The sequence below is a fragment of the Microcaecilia unicolor genome, chromosome 9 (genome assembly GCF_901765095.1).
Source record: "Microcaecilia unicolor chromosome 9, aMicUni1.1, whole genome shotgun sequence".
Taxonomy (NCBI): Eukaryota; Metazoa; Chordata; class Amphibia; order Gymnophiona; family Siphonopidae; genus Microcaecilia; species Microcaecilia unicolor.
In genome coordinates, this window is record NC_044039.1 from 180,448,028 (window position 1) to 180,464,546 (window position 16,519).

Consider the following 16,519-nt stretch of genomic DNA (forward strand, 5'->3'; position numbering starts at 1 on the left):
CTGATCAGCTGTTGATGTTTAGGTGCCTGAAGGAAAGTGAGATGGCCTCAAAATCTACAGTTGCCAGAGGAATCAAAGAGGTGATATCATCGATGGGACAACAAAAGCCAGAGAACTTGAAAGCACTCTACCAGGCACAGGCATCATCTTAGGTGAAACGCTTTTTAATTCCTCCACAGACATTTTCAGAGCTGCTACATGGTCATCCTTACATTCCTTTGTATAGCACTATAAGCTGGATGTTCAGACCTGGCAGAATGCAGCCTTTGGTGTCAAGGTTTTCCAGGTTGTATTGTCTGGGTCCTGCCCTCATTTAGTACTGCTTTAGTACTTCCTACTTGTCTCGACTGATCTGGAGGGATAAAGAGGAAGGAAAAATTAGATCTTACCTACTAATTTACTTTCCTTGAGTCCCTTAAGATCAATACAGAACTTAATAGCAGTGTTTTGGACAAGCTGAAGTCATCTGATCTGGGTGAGTGACAGACCATGATTCAGGGAGTTAAAGTAATCTATTTTTGAGATGACAATTATGAGGAGATGCATCCTGAGGGAAGAAAACTGAAGCATATAGTGGACAAACCATATTTGTCTAAAACACTTCTGTACTACACTGGAGTTCTACTCATGAAAGGAAAGCATTTTGTCTAGTATTACACCAAGAATCTTATCAAACCAATGACCCTTTTTATAGTCTTGGTTGTTTTCGTGCCCTGGAGTTTTTTTTAGTGTGTTCTTCGTCTTGTTTGTTTGTGTTTTTAATCGAAAGCGCTGGCGAGATCAAGGCTGCAGAGAACCCTTAGAGGGTATATCATTGAACCAGTAGTTCTCAGTCTCCATCTGCTGGCAGGAGAGTGCATACCCACTCATCTGGACTGATCTGAGGGAATCCAGGAAAGTAAATTAGAAGGTAAGATCTCATTTTTCCTTTGTGTAAAGGCTTTTGGACATTTCTGTCTTACAAAAAATTCTTAGGCTGAGCAATGTACTGCTGAGTTCTAATGGGTTTCTACTTTTATGACTTGTGTTTATCTTAACAATTGTTGCATGTTTTCTTATTCAGTTTGTTGTGGATGAAGCTGAAAACAATGAAGGAAGTTGGGTGAAACTCCAGGCTGCTGTCAATAACCTGAAAAATGACTCTTGTTCTTCAGCCATAGAACTTATTGAACAAAAATATAAAGATGCATATTCAAGGTATGTGTAAAGGATTTAACTTGTAAAAAGTACTTGTGCAAAATAAGAGTACTGTATAGCAGCAATAAGCCGTAGTAGTGTTAATACTGAATAAGTTACAAAATGCATATAACTTAAAACAGGAAAATTATGAATTCACACCCTTGATCAATGTGTTGTAGCAGGACATAGAATATGACTGCAGATAAGGCCCATAAGGTCCATCGAGTCTGTCCATTCCTGAAGGCTTACACAAACCCAGGCTTCTCTCTGCATCTCCCAAGCTTCCACAAATTTTGTTACTCTTTTTGCTACCACAGGTTCCAGTTGGAAACTATACCATATATCCATCACCCTTTTCTAGGAAGAAATGCTCCCTTATTTTACTTCTTACTTTGCCTTATAACTCATTCTATGACCTCGTGTTCTAGAACTCCCTTTCTGCGAATCTATCTCATTCATAGTCATGGATATTCTGAAAATCTGACTGGCTAGGCGTCTCCTAAGGACTGGGTTGAGAACTACTGTTCTAGAGGAATTCACTGTTTCTAGTATTCTATTATTTAAGACTTAGTGCTCCAATAATTGTAGTTTCCCATCCCAGAACCCAACAGAGATTTGTATTCTTCCAGCTGACTCCTAATAAGGAACCTTAGGCTTTGAACTAACTGCAAATGTGGTTTATTAATGGTATAAACCTGTACAAAATATTTCAATATGGATGATTCTAGGTTTTTGGTCTGAAGAAATTTGACTATAAATCTTTTAACCACAGCTACCCCACCTTCAATGTCTAATTCTTAACACAATTTGAATTGCATGAATTGTTGTGAATTGTAATGGTTCACTTTTTAGGAGACATTTGACAAAGTACCACATGAACGATTCCTGATATAATTAGAGTCATGGAGTAGGAGGCAGTGACCTATTGTGGACTAAGAAGTGGTTAAAAGATAGAAAAACATAGAGTAGGGTTAAATGCTCAATATTCTCAATGGAGAAGAGTAAATAGTGGGATATGTGCTTGGGACAGCTGCTTTTTTAAAATTATTTATAAATGACCTGGAAACAGGAATTATGAGTTTTTGCTTTGCTTTGTTGCTGACAGCACAAAGTTTTTGAATGTTAAATCACAAGCAGATTGTGGGAAATTGTAAGAGGACCATAGGAGCCAACTTTTCAAAATTATTGGGGGTGCTAAGCCCAATGGAAATGACCCCTCCCTGGACACATACAAGGAATTTTCTCAATGTTGGGGGTGCTCAAGCACCCACAGAGTCGGCTCCAATGAAGAGGACCTTACGAAATTGGGAGACTGGGCATCCAAATGGCAAATGACATTTAGGGCCGGATTCAGTAAATATTGCCCAGTTAGGTGCTGTTAAGATCCACACTAAGCGCCAATTCTATGAAGGTTTTGTAGCACTCAGCAGCCTTTATAGAATAGTTCTTAGAGCAGATTCCCATGCCCAACTTTGGGCACAAGCCACCCGATATTTGAAGCCATTTAACCTGCCTGGAACGGCAACGGCTGATTAAATGGCACTAAACTGGCTATATGGCAATATTCAGCAGCCGATAGCTGATTATCTCCCGCTGAATATTGCCAGTTAGCACTTAGCGGATAACTGGTTATATCACACGATTTAACTGGTTGTCTGCCAATATTCAGTGTGTCGCCAGCTAAGTTTGGAGGCCAAATTAGGCCACCAAGGTAGCAGGCCCAGGTTTCAACATAACTGGCCAGTGCTGAATATCGGCTTGGCTGGTTAAGTTCAAACTGGCCAAAAAACATCCAGATATTAAAAGCTGGTCACCAGAAATGGCTCGGCATTGAATATCCGAGCTCAGCTCCGACCATGGGAGTCAGCCCAGCCAACTCCCACGATCTAAATATCGAGCCCAAAGACTTACTCCTGCTGAAATCTGTTGTAAATCTTCGCACCGAACTGATGGCAGTTGGGCACACAAATCCAAGTGTTCTATAACATCGTGCCTAATTTCTGAGCATGCTCCTGAACCGCCCATGGCCATGTCCCCTTTTCAGTTGTGCGCTATGAAATTTAGACATGGATGTTATAGAATAGCGATTAGGGTGGATGCATGCACAAATCCAATTTGGTGCCAATTAAGTGCCAGCTAATTCTAGTTAACCCCAATAATTGATTGTTAGCACCTAATTGACTAATTTGAGTGCATTTCTGAGATCAGCACCAAAATTTGGGTACCCTATTTAGAATCCAGGGGTTAATGTGAATAAGTGCCAAGTGACATATGTACTTATGTACTAAGTTACAAAGTTGAAAAGGGGGCGTGGCCATGGGCATGGAATGGGCTGTTCGTGGGTGTTTCTAAAATCTATGTGTGTTGTTATAGAATATACCTGGTCCACGCATAAGTTAGGTGTCTGCATTTACACCAAGTTTTACTTGGTGTAACTGCCCGCGACTAAATTTAGTCACACAGATGAGCGCTTGGTATATTCTATAAACTGTGTGGAAATTTAGGCTATTTTATAAGTACGCCTCAATTTAGTTGTACTTTATAGAATATGCCTAGGCATATTTTGTTTCGTGCCAATTTTTTAGGTGTGATATATAGAATCTAATCCTGAGGGGGGAATTCTGGAAATGGTACTCAACATTCGGTGCCAACAAATTCAGCACTTAAAGCGTGTGCTATTTTATAGATGGCACACGCTTTAAGTGTTTAGCGTGGATATTGCGCCTATCTTTTGGGCGCTGGACTTATGCCTACTGAAACCTGGTGTAAATGCTGGTGCCCTAGTTAGGCGTGCTTAGGCAGTATTCTGTAATTCAATGCACAACATTTCGGTACACTCCTGAAAAGTCGATGACCACACCCCCTTTTGAGATATGCGCCTTGGGAGTTAGGCACCATGCCTTATATAATAGCTTGCATCCAGATGTGCACGTAAATTTTAATGATCGCAAATTAATATCAGTAACTGGTTGTTAGCACCCGATTACTGATGTTTCAGAGCTCATTATCCAATATATTTGCACACGTATCTTGGAAGCACGCCCAAGGTGTAGAACGGGTAAAAGTAAATTGATTTTTTACTCTTTCAAAAAGTATAAAGACTAGGGGACACTCAAGGAAGTTACATGATACTACTTGTAAAACGAACAGGAGGAATATTTTTTCACTCAACGAATAGCTAAGCTCTGGAACTCATTGCCAGAGGATGTGATAACAGCGGTTATTTTATCCGGGTTTAAAAAAGGTTTGGTCAAGTTCCTGGAGGAAATGTTCATAGTCTGCTATTGGGATAGACATGAGAAGCCTTCTTGTCCCAGGGATCAGTAATATGAATCTTGCTACTATTTGAGATCCTGTCAGGTACTTGTGACCTAAATTGGCCACTGCTAGAAGCAGGATACTGGGCTAGATAGATCATTGGTCTGACCCAGTATGGTTATTTTTATGTTCTTATAAGGTTGGGTGTGCAACTTTGGGCACCATATATATAATCCAGAGGTAAGAGCCACAGCCCAGGTCTAGGTGTCATCGTTGATGATACATTGAAACCCTCTGCTCAGAATGCAGCTGCAGCAGCTAAGAAAACAAATAAAATGTTAGGAATTATGAGGAAAGGAATGGAAAACAAAAATGAGAATATTATAATGCCTTTGTATCACTCCATGGTGTGACTGCACCTTGAATACTGTGTGCAGTTCTGGTCACCCCATCTCAAAAAAGATATAACAGAATTAGAAAAGGTACAGAGAAGGGCAACAAAAATAATAAAAGGGATGGGACAACTTCCCTATGAAGAAAGGCTAAAGCGGCTAGGGCTCTTCAACTTGGAGAAGAGATGGTTGAGCAGAGGTAGAATAGAGGTCTATAAAATCCTGAGTGGAATGGGTGGACATTTATTTTTTGTTTACGCTTTCCAAAAGTACAAGGACTAGGGGGCACACAGTGAAGTCAATGAAGAAATATGTTCTGCGATTTGTTTTAAATGTCTACTGATGTAATTTAGCTCTGGAACTCATTGCCAGAGAATGCGGTAAAAGTAGTTAGCATAGCAGGGTTTAAAAAAAGGTTTTGGATAATTTCCCAAAAGAAGAATCCATAAACCATTATTAAGGTGGACAGGGGCAACATCCACTGCTTATTACTGGGCTAAATAGAAAAAATTCTGTTTTACTCTTTTGGGATCTTGCCAAGTACTTGTGACCTGCTTTGGCCACTGTTGGAAACAGGATACTGGGCTTGCTGGACCTTTAGTCCCAGTATGACAAGGCTTATGAACTTGTACACTTTTCAGAGTAAGGAATGTTTGTTAATTTTTAAGGTATGCTGTGATACAAAGTTTGATGTGATCTTTTATCCACAGAATGGGTGTGGAATGTGATGAGAAAAAGTTCCTTATTGACTACTGTTATTGACTATTGGCAGGTGGACTCAAATAAATCAAGATACGGCAAAAGAGCTACAGTCAGCAAAGGCTCTATTGCAGCTTTTGGAGAACTATACTGATTTATACACTACAGCAGCATTCAGACTGGAACAACTTGAAGAAGAGTACAGCCAACTGTCAAGCAGTAATGTTTCAGAAGACAATATGATGGAAACCTTGAGGAAAAGGATACAGGATGTGCATGTATGTGAATACACCAGAAGTATATGCATGGCCATAGCAGAAAACTAATATGGGCAAACATGACATTCATTTATTTTTAGATAGCATCTAGTTAAAATTAAGGGGGAATTGTACGGGGAAATAGTTTTTGTAGTTGTTTTATTTTAGCCTTTTTTTTTTTTTAATTTTCATCTCTAAGAGAGCATGCTATAAAATGCAAAGCTGATATCAAATGTGGTCGTTTTTCTGTTTCAGATTAGAAATAACATTTAAAATAACAGTTGTTTGATTTCATGATTGCACACCCTTATTAGTTGCATCCTTAAGGAGAAGTGTAAAGATTTGATAGATTTATACACTGACATAATTTGACCTTGGTAGAATAATGCCTGTCTCTCAGACATCCAACCCAGTACTGAAAGAACAAATTATGCACCTCTCCAAGGAGCAAAATGCAGTAGCCCCCCCCCCCCCCCCCTTTCTTTCCCTACCAGAAGTCTCCAAGAGCTGTCCCAGACCCCCAGGTACCACTTGCATAGAGTCTTCACATCCTCAGCAGCAGGAGAGAACTAGTCTGCCTCCTGCTGATCCAGCTGCCAATTTTAAAATGGCACCTGCGACATTCTGAGCCCAACATCAAATCACGTAGAGCTGCTTAGTGGTAATGTTGACACATATGGGGGCATTCTATATATGGCGCCTAAAAACCCATGTGGAAAACATTTCCACCTAAGCGTATTCTATAAGCAATGCCTAGATTTAGGCACTGTATATAGAATGTGCTTAGTTGTTATTTCAGTGCTTAAAACTATGCGCATCCATTTACGCCAACGAAAACATGACATAAATCCCGATGTGTAGATTTAGGCGGATTGGGCCATGCTCTATAACTAAGTGCGTAAATTTCAGAACATCCACGAAACGCGCATTTCCCTGCCCATAACCACACCCCTTTTTGTCTGCGCGCCTTAGAAGTTAGGTGCAGTGCGTTACAGAATACGCTTAGCGAGCTGTGCACGCAAATTCTAGTTATTTCCAATTAGTGTTCATTAATGCTTGTTAATTGCTGTTATCAACATGTTATGCCAATTTAGTTATGTGCGCTGTTATAGAATCCACTTGGATTTCAGCACTATATAGAATCCAGGGGGGTAATGCATACGTTAACTAATGCCCTCAATTTGCTACATAAATTAATGCGCACAATTTGCATAAGTCTAATGTTGCGTAGATCTCATGACAACTTTCTCAAGGTCACGCTGTAAATTAGGCTTGAATTCACAAGAGCTAGAAGTTTTCCTGATAAAGACAGCTGTTTTGGTAGACCATACATCTGTTGGTCTAGCATCAGCAGCCTCTAGTTGTAACACCTTTCATAACCTTGCAGATTTTGTTGTTTAGCAAAGCAGCTATAAACTGCTTCAGTCTTGGTCTTATTTATAAACTATGGTAATGTTTTCTAATCTCTCTTATTCCAGAAGCCATAGTTTGTGGTATTTGTCAATATTTCTAGTAATCTGTAATCTCAGTAAAGTAGCTCCCAGCTGTCACATATATTCCCTGACCCTGAACACACTCTTTCCAGAATAAGCTACTTGTTAAACATTAACCTGAGTCAGTTTGCCTGAGCTCACCTGGAGATATTGCTTCTTTGCTGAGCCAGACTGTTTCAGAAGAGCTAATTTATAAATCTGTCTCTTAAAACACTGAAAAAGAAAGTGCAATATTCTAGCTAACCTTGATCTCTCTCTTGTGCTCCCCCAAATCATTCAGCCTACAAAAACTAAGGGAACACAAAGACACAAAATGCTTGCATTTCTAATCACATAAGTATTGCCATACTGGGACAGACCAAAGGTCCATCAAGCCCAGCATCCTGTTTCTAACAGTGGCCAATTCACAAACCTGGCATCTTTTCCCCTCTCATGTACATGCCCTCCCTAACCAAATTATGTGGAAAAATTAGATATCCTCTGAAAAACCTATCTCACACAAAGTTTGGTGTGTCTAAGGTTGGCCATTCCAAAGTTATAAATGGAGAACACAAACACAAATCACAACACACACACATTTTACCATTTATTAAACTTCTGTTCTGTTGAACCTCCCTGGTGCACAGAGATTGCACTAGACGGTTTCCAGTGTGCGGTAGCTTATGTCTTGCCTCCAGGAGTAGTGAGAGGGGCATTTAAATACCCTGTTTCCCCGAAAGTAAGACATCCCCCCAAAATAAGACCTAGTAGAGGTTTTCCTGAATTGGTAGATATAAGGCCTCCCCCGAAAGTAAGACCTAGCAAATTTTTGTTTGAAAGCAGGGCCGCCGAGAGCTGGACAAGGCCGCCCCCGGGCCGCCCCCCCACCTGAGGTCGCTGGGCCCCCCCTCCACCCACCCTCCGTCGCTCCCGGAACTAACCTTAAACGCCTCCTTTCACCTTCACAGCAAGCAGCAGCAGGGCAGACCTCTCCTTCCTTCCGTGCCCCACCCTCGCGGACATTACGTCAGGCGAGAGCGGGACATGGAAGGAAGAAGTGGCCTGCCCTGCTGCTGCTTGCTGCGAAGGTGAAAGGAGGCATTTAAGGTTAGTTCCGGGAGCGACGGAGGGCGGGCGGGCCAACCCTGATCCAACCCCGATGTTTCCCCGAAAAATAAGACAGCCCCTGAAAATAAGACCTAGTGCATTTTGGGGGGCAAAAATTAATATAAGACAGTGTCTTATTTTCGGGGAAACACGGTAGTAACATAGGGGCTCATTTTCAAAGCACTTAGCTTTCCAAAGTTCCATAGAAACTTATGGAACTTTGGAAGGCTAAGTGCTTTGAAAATATGCCTCTTAGTAACATATTAGGTGACGGCAGAAAAAGACCTGCACGGTCCATCCAGTCTGCCCAACAAGATAAACTCATATGTGCTACTTCTTGTGTATACCTTACCTTGATTTGTATCTGCCATTTTCAGGGCACAGACTGTAGAAGTCTTGCCCAGCACTAGCCCTGCCTCCCAAACATCAGCCCCGCCTCCCAATCTCGGCTAAGCTTCTGAGGATTCATTCCTTCTGAACAGGATTCTTTTATGTTTATCCCACGCATGCTTGAATTCCGCTACCGTACCCTAGGTAAAAAGCCCCTTAGCAGTAGAAAAAATGACTGAAATAGAAGTGTAAGATGAAAACCTGGGAAAAGGGCTGCCCTTCGCCTGCCATGAGGGGAACAGGGACTACGATCAGAGTACAGGGAGATGCAAATGAGGGTCCAAATCAGACTGTCTGCCATGGCTGTTATAACCAGGCATTTATTGTATTGATTTTGACTCTACTTGCCTCACACCCATGTGCTGTACTATTTTTATGAATTTGGGCTCTTTATATACTGTGTGCTGATGAAAAGCACTGGGTGAATGAGGTGATGGTACAGTGACATTTACTGGGTTCAAATGTGTCCTCCTTCAGAGCATCTCTGATATCTCACCAATTGCCTATATTGAGGTAGCTAGTGGGAAGATCAAGTAATGTTTTCACTGTTATCACTAACTGTAGGCAATGGATTATCTACTAAAATATCAGATGTTATAAATCTGTTTTGAGGAGACAAAAGGCATGGGGCAGTAGTTAACTTGTGTGAACTGCCATTATAATAGTGTATTACCACAGATGCAGCATCAATCTCCAGATTCCATATATGGCACCCAAAATTGGGCGCCGGTCTAAGATGTGCGTCCAACTAAATTGGCTAGCGTGCCGATAACTGGCACCGATTTAGGATTTTTGCGCATATTCTATAACAATGTGTGCAACCCAAAAGGGGACGTGACCATGGGAGGTGCATTTTTGGATCATGGGCAGCCCTAAAAGTTGTGCACAGTGTTATAGAATACTGGGGATGTGTGCCCAAATTGGGCGTCGGGAATTACACCCGGTTTCAGCAGGCTTAACTCGTGGTGCCCAAATTTGGCTGCCAAAATCGGCACTCAATGCTATTCTACAATGGATGCTCATCTTTGAATGCCGATTTTTTTTTCTGTGCCAATTTTTGAGTTCCATTTATTGAATCTACTCGGGGGGTGGGGGTGGGGGAAGAGTTCTGTTTGTTTTATTTTTATGATGTATGCTGCTGATTTGTGCGTGTTTTATTGTAATCCGCTCAGATGGGTGGGCTATAAATTTTGCTAAATAAATGTTTCTACACAAACTGCAAGTTCTTGCAAGAATACTGTAGTTACGAAAATATAACAGAAAGCTCCTCTGTGTAATTAGAATGTACTATCTACAGCATGTTTCCTTCCTCAGTGTAGAACAAGAATAAGCACAGTGTTGTACTTGAAATCTGGCACGACCTGCGGATCAGTCACTATAGCTACTAGTTGAAAGGCCCTTCTAGAGAAGGGCAGAGATAAACTCCCAAGGAAAAATGATACATGTTGCCGTGATTAATACAACAAGCTGTGCTCTTCAATGCTTTCTGCTTATTTGCTGTCTCTTGTAAAAGTCCTTGAGACCAGATCTAATCTAACCAGACAGTGCATGTCTCTAGTCTGGAGGGATATTTTGCTACTATACAAGACTTTAGGGCCCTTTTACTAAAAATGTGGTAAGTTTTTGCACTTATCACGATTTAATAGCAAATATTAACAAGCAGTAAGTGCAAAGGCTTATGGTAATTATTGGGAGTGTGTCCATCATATCCACTTTAATTTATTTTTTAAACCTCCTCACATTTGTCCCCTCTTAATAAATGTCACCCTGACATTTTACTCAACCTCACATATACCATCCATTCACAACACACACACCAAACCTTTTTTTAACCTTTTCTTAGTAAATAACAAAATCATTCAGGTATTTGGGCAACTTTCCTTGATTTTCTTCTCTGGGCCTAGTTTGGCTAGTACCCGACCCTGTACTGATATTATCTGAACTATCAACTTCCCTTTCGTTACCACACTGAACAGTGCCCTGCAGTGTGCAGTCCATGCTGATTCTCTGCCCCTAATACGCCCCTCCTTTAATGAGCAAATTAGCACATGCCAGCTGTCCTGCCAGTGCAGTAACAGCGGCACACGCTAATTCATGCGATAACTGCTTCATGCCTTTTAGTAAAAGGACTCCTAAAGCCTAATTTTCTATAGCGTGTCTAGGTAAGAATCGGAATGTTCGCCATTCCATAAATATTTTACAAAAGGCTCTGCTGACAGAGGAATGTTTTGTAAAATATATATTAAAACGCCAGAAAATACACATGTATTTGCCAGTGCATCCAACAACAACCATTTTAGAAAGACATGTTGAAGGAAGAGCAACGTGAACAAAGAGTAGGGATGACTGAGGATTTCCGCACAAAACCAAGGAGATCTCAGAAAGTGCAATTGAAGATTTATTTAACAAGCACTATCACATGAAGGACCCGACATGGAAGAGCAGCACCACATGGGGCTTTACACATATAAGAGCTGGTAAATAGATGTGTAAGTGCCACTCTTGCAACATATATGTACAGTGGGGGAAATAAGTATTTGATCCCTTGCTGATTTTGTAAGTTTGCCCACTGACAAAGACATGAGCAGCCCATAATTGAAGGGTAGGTTATTGGTAACAGTGAGAGATAGCACATCACAAATTAAATCCGGAAAATCACATTGTGGAAAGTATATGAATTTATTTGCATTCTGCAGAGGGAAATAAGTATTTGATCCCCCACCAACCAGTAAGAGATCTGGCCCCTACAGACCAGGTAGATGCTCCAAATCAACTCGTTACCTGCATGACAGACAGCTGTCGGCAATGGTCACCTGTATGAAAGACACCTGTCCACAGACTCAGTGAATCAGTCAGACTCTAACCTCTACAAAATGGCCAAGAGCAAGGAGCTGTCTAAGGATGTCAGGGACAAGATCATACACCTGCACAAGGCTGGAATGGGCTACAAAACCATCAGTAAGACGCTGGGCGAGAAGGAGACAACTGTTGGTGCCATAGTAAGAAAATGGAAGAAGTACAAAATGACTGTCAATCGACAAAGATCTGGGGCTCCACGCAAAATCTCACCTCGTGGGGTATCCTTGATCATGAGGAAGGTTAGAAATCAGCCTACAACTACAAGGGGGGAACTTGTCAATGATCTAAAGGCAGCTGGGACCACTGTCACCACGAAAACCATTGGTAACACATTACGACATAACGGATTGCAATCCTGCAGTGCCCGCAAGGTCCCCATGCTCCGGAAGGCACATGTGACGGCCCGTTTGAAGTTTGCCAGTGAACACCTGGATGATGCCGAGAGTGATTGGGAGAAGGTGCTGTGGTCAGATGAGACAAAAATTGAGCTCTTTGGCATGAACTCAACTCGCCGTGTTTGGAGGAAGAGAAATGCTGCCTATGACCCAAAGAACACCGTCCCCACTGTCAAGCATGGAGGTGGAAATGTTATGTTTTGGGGGTGTTTCTCTGCTAAGGGCACAGGACTACTTCACCGCATCAATGGGAGAATGGATGGGGCCATGTACCGTACAATTCTGAGTGACAACCTCCTTCCCTCCGCCAGGGCCTTAAAAATGGGTCGTGGCTGGGTCTTCCAGCACGACAATGACCCAAAACATACAGCCAAGGCAACAAAGGAGTGGCTCAGGAAGAAGCACATTAGGGTCATGGAGTGGCCTAGCCAGTCACCAGACCTTAATCCCATTGAAAACTTATGGAGGGAGCTGAAGCTGCGAGTTGCCAAGCGACAGCCCAGAACTCTTAATGATTTAGAGATGATCTGCAAAGAGGAGTGGACCAAAATTCCTCCTGACATGTGTGCAAACCTCATCATTAACTACAGAAGACGTCTGACCGCTGTGCTTGCCAACAAGGGTTTTGCCACCAAGTATTAGGTCTTGTTTGCCAGAGGGATTAAATACTTATTTCCCTCTGCAGAATGCAAATAAATTCATATACTTTCCACAATGTGATTTTCCGGATTTAATTTGTGATGTGCTATCTCTCACTGTTACCAATAACCTACCCTTCAATTATGGGCTGCTCATGTCTTTGTCAGTGGGCAAACTTACAAAATCAGCAAGGGATCAAATACTTATTTCCCCCACTGTATATTTGCACCACTTACAGATATAAATGCCAGCTTTCACAACACACGCAAAGGGGGACAGTTAAGAGGCCACGTGAAATAACTCAAGCACAATAAAGAAATGAAATTGCTGTTAAGTGCAGAACTAAGATGCTATTGTTCTTTCCAATCTTAACAGGATCTTCAACAGAAACTTCAGAATGTAAAAATGACCTTCCTCCAGATTTCGGAGTTGGTAGACCAGCTGGTAAAAGAGGCAGGTCCAATGGCACCAGATATTGTCCTTTCAGACAGACTGCGCTCATCCCAAAGGATATTTGATCTGGAAAGGAGATTGTCTGAAAAATCAAATGAATTCAAGGTACATTATATCTGAGCTCTTCAGTTAACCTTCTGCGTACGTACGTCTAGTAGCACTATAGAAATGATAAGTAGTAGTAGTAGTTAACCGTTAGTCAGTGTTGTACTGTACTGAAATCATAGACTCTTCTATCTGGACCAGCGGGAATAGCTGGCTCTGCTGCTTCACAAAGACTTTGTGAGACTGTACTGTTCTTGTGTCATATTTTCTTGGACAAAATATAGTTCTGAAGTGCTCCCTTACATGGGTATCCCCTCTTAAACTTCGTTTCTCTCAATTATTTGAAAACATGTTTTCATCAATTACCTAAGATTCCAAGATTCTCATAGTTTTCTGTTTTTACGCATTAGTATTTCCAGGACGAGGCAAAGATTTGTGTTTCATATAGATGGTGTTGTTCGAAAAAGAAAGCATAGTGTGTAGAGGAAGGATTGCTGGGGTAAAGTTCTTTAGCTGGAAGAAACTAAAAAGTTCACGACTTGCTCGGTGGTGTATTGCATTTGATGTTTGTAATATCTCCATAAACTTTCAATAAAAAATTAATGTTCAAAAAAAAAAAAAAGAAAGCATAGTGTGACAAGAATTGTACGTAAAACTGGTTTTAAATTGAAGAGAAGCATATTATACACAGTGTGATAATGCACTGTGATAGAGGTTTATATGTTCGAGCTAAAGCATACTGAACACGAAACTGAAGCAGTCTTATACATATAGCAGCTGCTCTAAGGGGTCAGTATTTAAAAGGGTTTAATCGGGCAGCACTCCCTGCTGAGCTAGCCAGCTGCCAGGAGTGCTGATGAATATCTCTGCAAACCAGCCATTCCCTAACTAGCTTTATTAGGAGAATCCTGGGGTTGGAGCTTGTGCAGTGTCATCACCTAGCCGGTTAGCGGCGTTATTCAATCCACTAACCAAGTACATAAAGTTGGGACAGCAGAAGGCTTTCCTAAGTTTAAGCACCAAGTTAACCGGACACTGGTGTGAATATCGCACATACCCAGATATTTAGGGGCGGGAGCTGCACATACCCTGGCATTGAATATCTGGGGTTGGTTCGACCTGTGGCTGGGAACAGCTTACAAAGCCGCTTACCATCCCAGGCTGTTCTAATTTACTGCACCATATAAACTGGGCACTGGTCTGATATCAATCAATGCCTGGTTAACTTCCAGGTCAGCACTCATACCTGGATATTCAGTGCATGGCCCGGCATTAAGTATCAGGTTTAGTTCAGCCCGTATTTGGGAGTAGCTTACAACCCACCTCTCACTGTGGACTAATTATTACCCCTAACTCCCAGATTCTATATAGTGCGACTTGAGTTCCACGCGCAAATCTGGTCATATTCTGGATTCGCGCACAATTTTATTAGCTTAAGAAGCCAATCGGCGCCAATAATTGAACTTAACAAGCAATTATTGACACTAGTTGGCATTAATTAGAATTTAAACTCACAAGTGTCTAGGCATATTCTATAAAGTGATGTGTGTAAATTTTAAGACGTGGATCTGAAAAGGGGGCATGGCTATCGGCAGGTCGTAGGCGTTCCTAGAATTTACGTTCACTTTTATAGAATATGCCCGTTCCGCATGTAATTTAGGCTCATCATTTACACCGGGTTTTCATTGGCGTACATGGCAGTAAATATATATAATTGCAGATAACCAGTGTTGGGCATATTCTATAAACTACACCTAGATTTAGACGTGGTTTATAAAATACGCCTAGGTGTATTATTTTGTTGCCAGTTTCTTAGGCATGATATATAGAATCTAGCCTTAAACATTTAAGTCCATTCGACCACTCCTACCCTAGCTGAAATAATATTTAACCATCTCTCTGACCTCAAGTGCAACTTTCTTCAAATCAATCACCTTCCTTTCTAATTCTTCCTACTTTCTTACTCATCTGTATGTTACAACTTTGCCTTACCCTTCACTACCAATTATAATGTTCTAGTACATATTGTGTTCATTGCAAGCAGTATACAATGCCATACTTTGTATTGTTCGAATATTTTTACTGCTCTAATTGCCTACTTCTCATGTTTGATTAATTCTTACTGTACACTGCCTTGAGTGAATTCCTTCAAAAAGGCGGTAAATAAATCCTAATAAATAAATAAATAAACCCCTCCCCTGACTCCAGAATGAGCACACTTTATAAAATAATGCTTAGCGTGGGTTCCTGCGCTCAACTTTGGTCAAGAGAATTTACGCTTGGTGAAAACTAGTCTAAATCATGACGTGCAAATTTGGCATGGATCTCTGGTATTCCATAACACTGCATCTAAATCTTCTGAACGCCCCTGATCCGCCCACGCTTCTCCCAAGGCCATACCTCCTTTTGAGTTGCACAAGAGCCAGTTTAGCTGCACAGTGTTATAGAATAGTGCACAGCCAGATGTATGCAATTAATTAACAAGCTGTAATTATTTAATCTTTGGGGTTAACAAGCAGTTAAATTGGCACTAATTATTTTCTGTGTGGATCTGGGATCCATGCTCAGTATTTGGCACCTAACCTTTGCGACTTATATAGAATCTGGGGGTATCCATATAGTGGCACTGAGTATACATATTTTTTAAATACCACAGCTAGCATTTAATAAAAAAAGTGATCCCTGCCAGCTTTAAAACTAACCCAACTGCATTATTCTTATTTGCTATAAATATTGGGGTATAGAGCAAAATGAGTGTCGTAACGTTCTAAAGGATGGCAATGGCTGAAGAATATCTATCTTCATTCTAAATGATGTAAGCGCGTAAAACATTGTTTTTCTAAATTCTCTCTTCTAGTTCACGATAAATCAGCTTGAGGAGTTCAACCAATGCCTCAAAACGATAGAAGCCCATGTGAAAACCTCTTCAGATGATCTCGATGAACTCTATTTGCAGGATAAAGATGATACCCCAGAACCATTCATGGTAAGTGGTCATCCCTGCGAGTACTGCATGAATCTGGATGTGAATTATTGCTGATGCAGGAGTATGATGGAAGAGTTTTGTGCTCGGAGTCCTCTGCAGCACATGGCAGGCAGAGGAGAATCCTTTACAGCTGTTTTTCACATTAAGCGTTAAGGAGCATTGACGTACAGTGATTGAACACTTGGAAATGGTTTTAATAAGTGATTGTTAGGTATATATTAGGAAAGTTTAGAAAAGGCTTGTCAAGTCAGTCACAATGCAAGGAGATATAAAAGGCAACAAATTCTCTTTGAATCTCCTCATCAGAAGTGAACAATGTGCCATTGGTATCTAAGATAGCTGAAATATTATTGCGCATTTTGCGCTTCTTGAGTTGCCATGCTAAAAA

At 41.2% G+C, this 16,519-nt stretch overlaps 1 protein-coding gene across 1 annotated transcript in view; it reads left to right on the plus strand.

The window, feature by feature from the left end:
• Positions 1–16,519, plus strand: part of LOC115477722 (nesprin-2-like) — a 359,728-nt gene that overhangs the window by 198,191 nt on the left and 145,018 nt on the right. The window contains exons 51-54 of the mRNA XM_030214775.1: positions 1,064–1,197; positions 5,602–5,806; positions 13,023–13,205; positions 16,003–16,131. Of these exons, the coding sequence (XP_030070635.1) occupies positions 1,064–1,197; positions 5,602–5,806; positions 13,023–13,205; positions 16,003–16,131 (651 nt within the window). The remainder of the gene's footprint in view (positions 1–1,063; positions 1,198–5,601; positions 5,807–13,022; positions 13,206–16,002; positions 16,132–16,519) is intronic.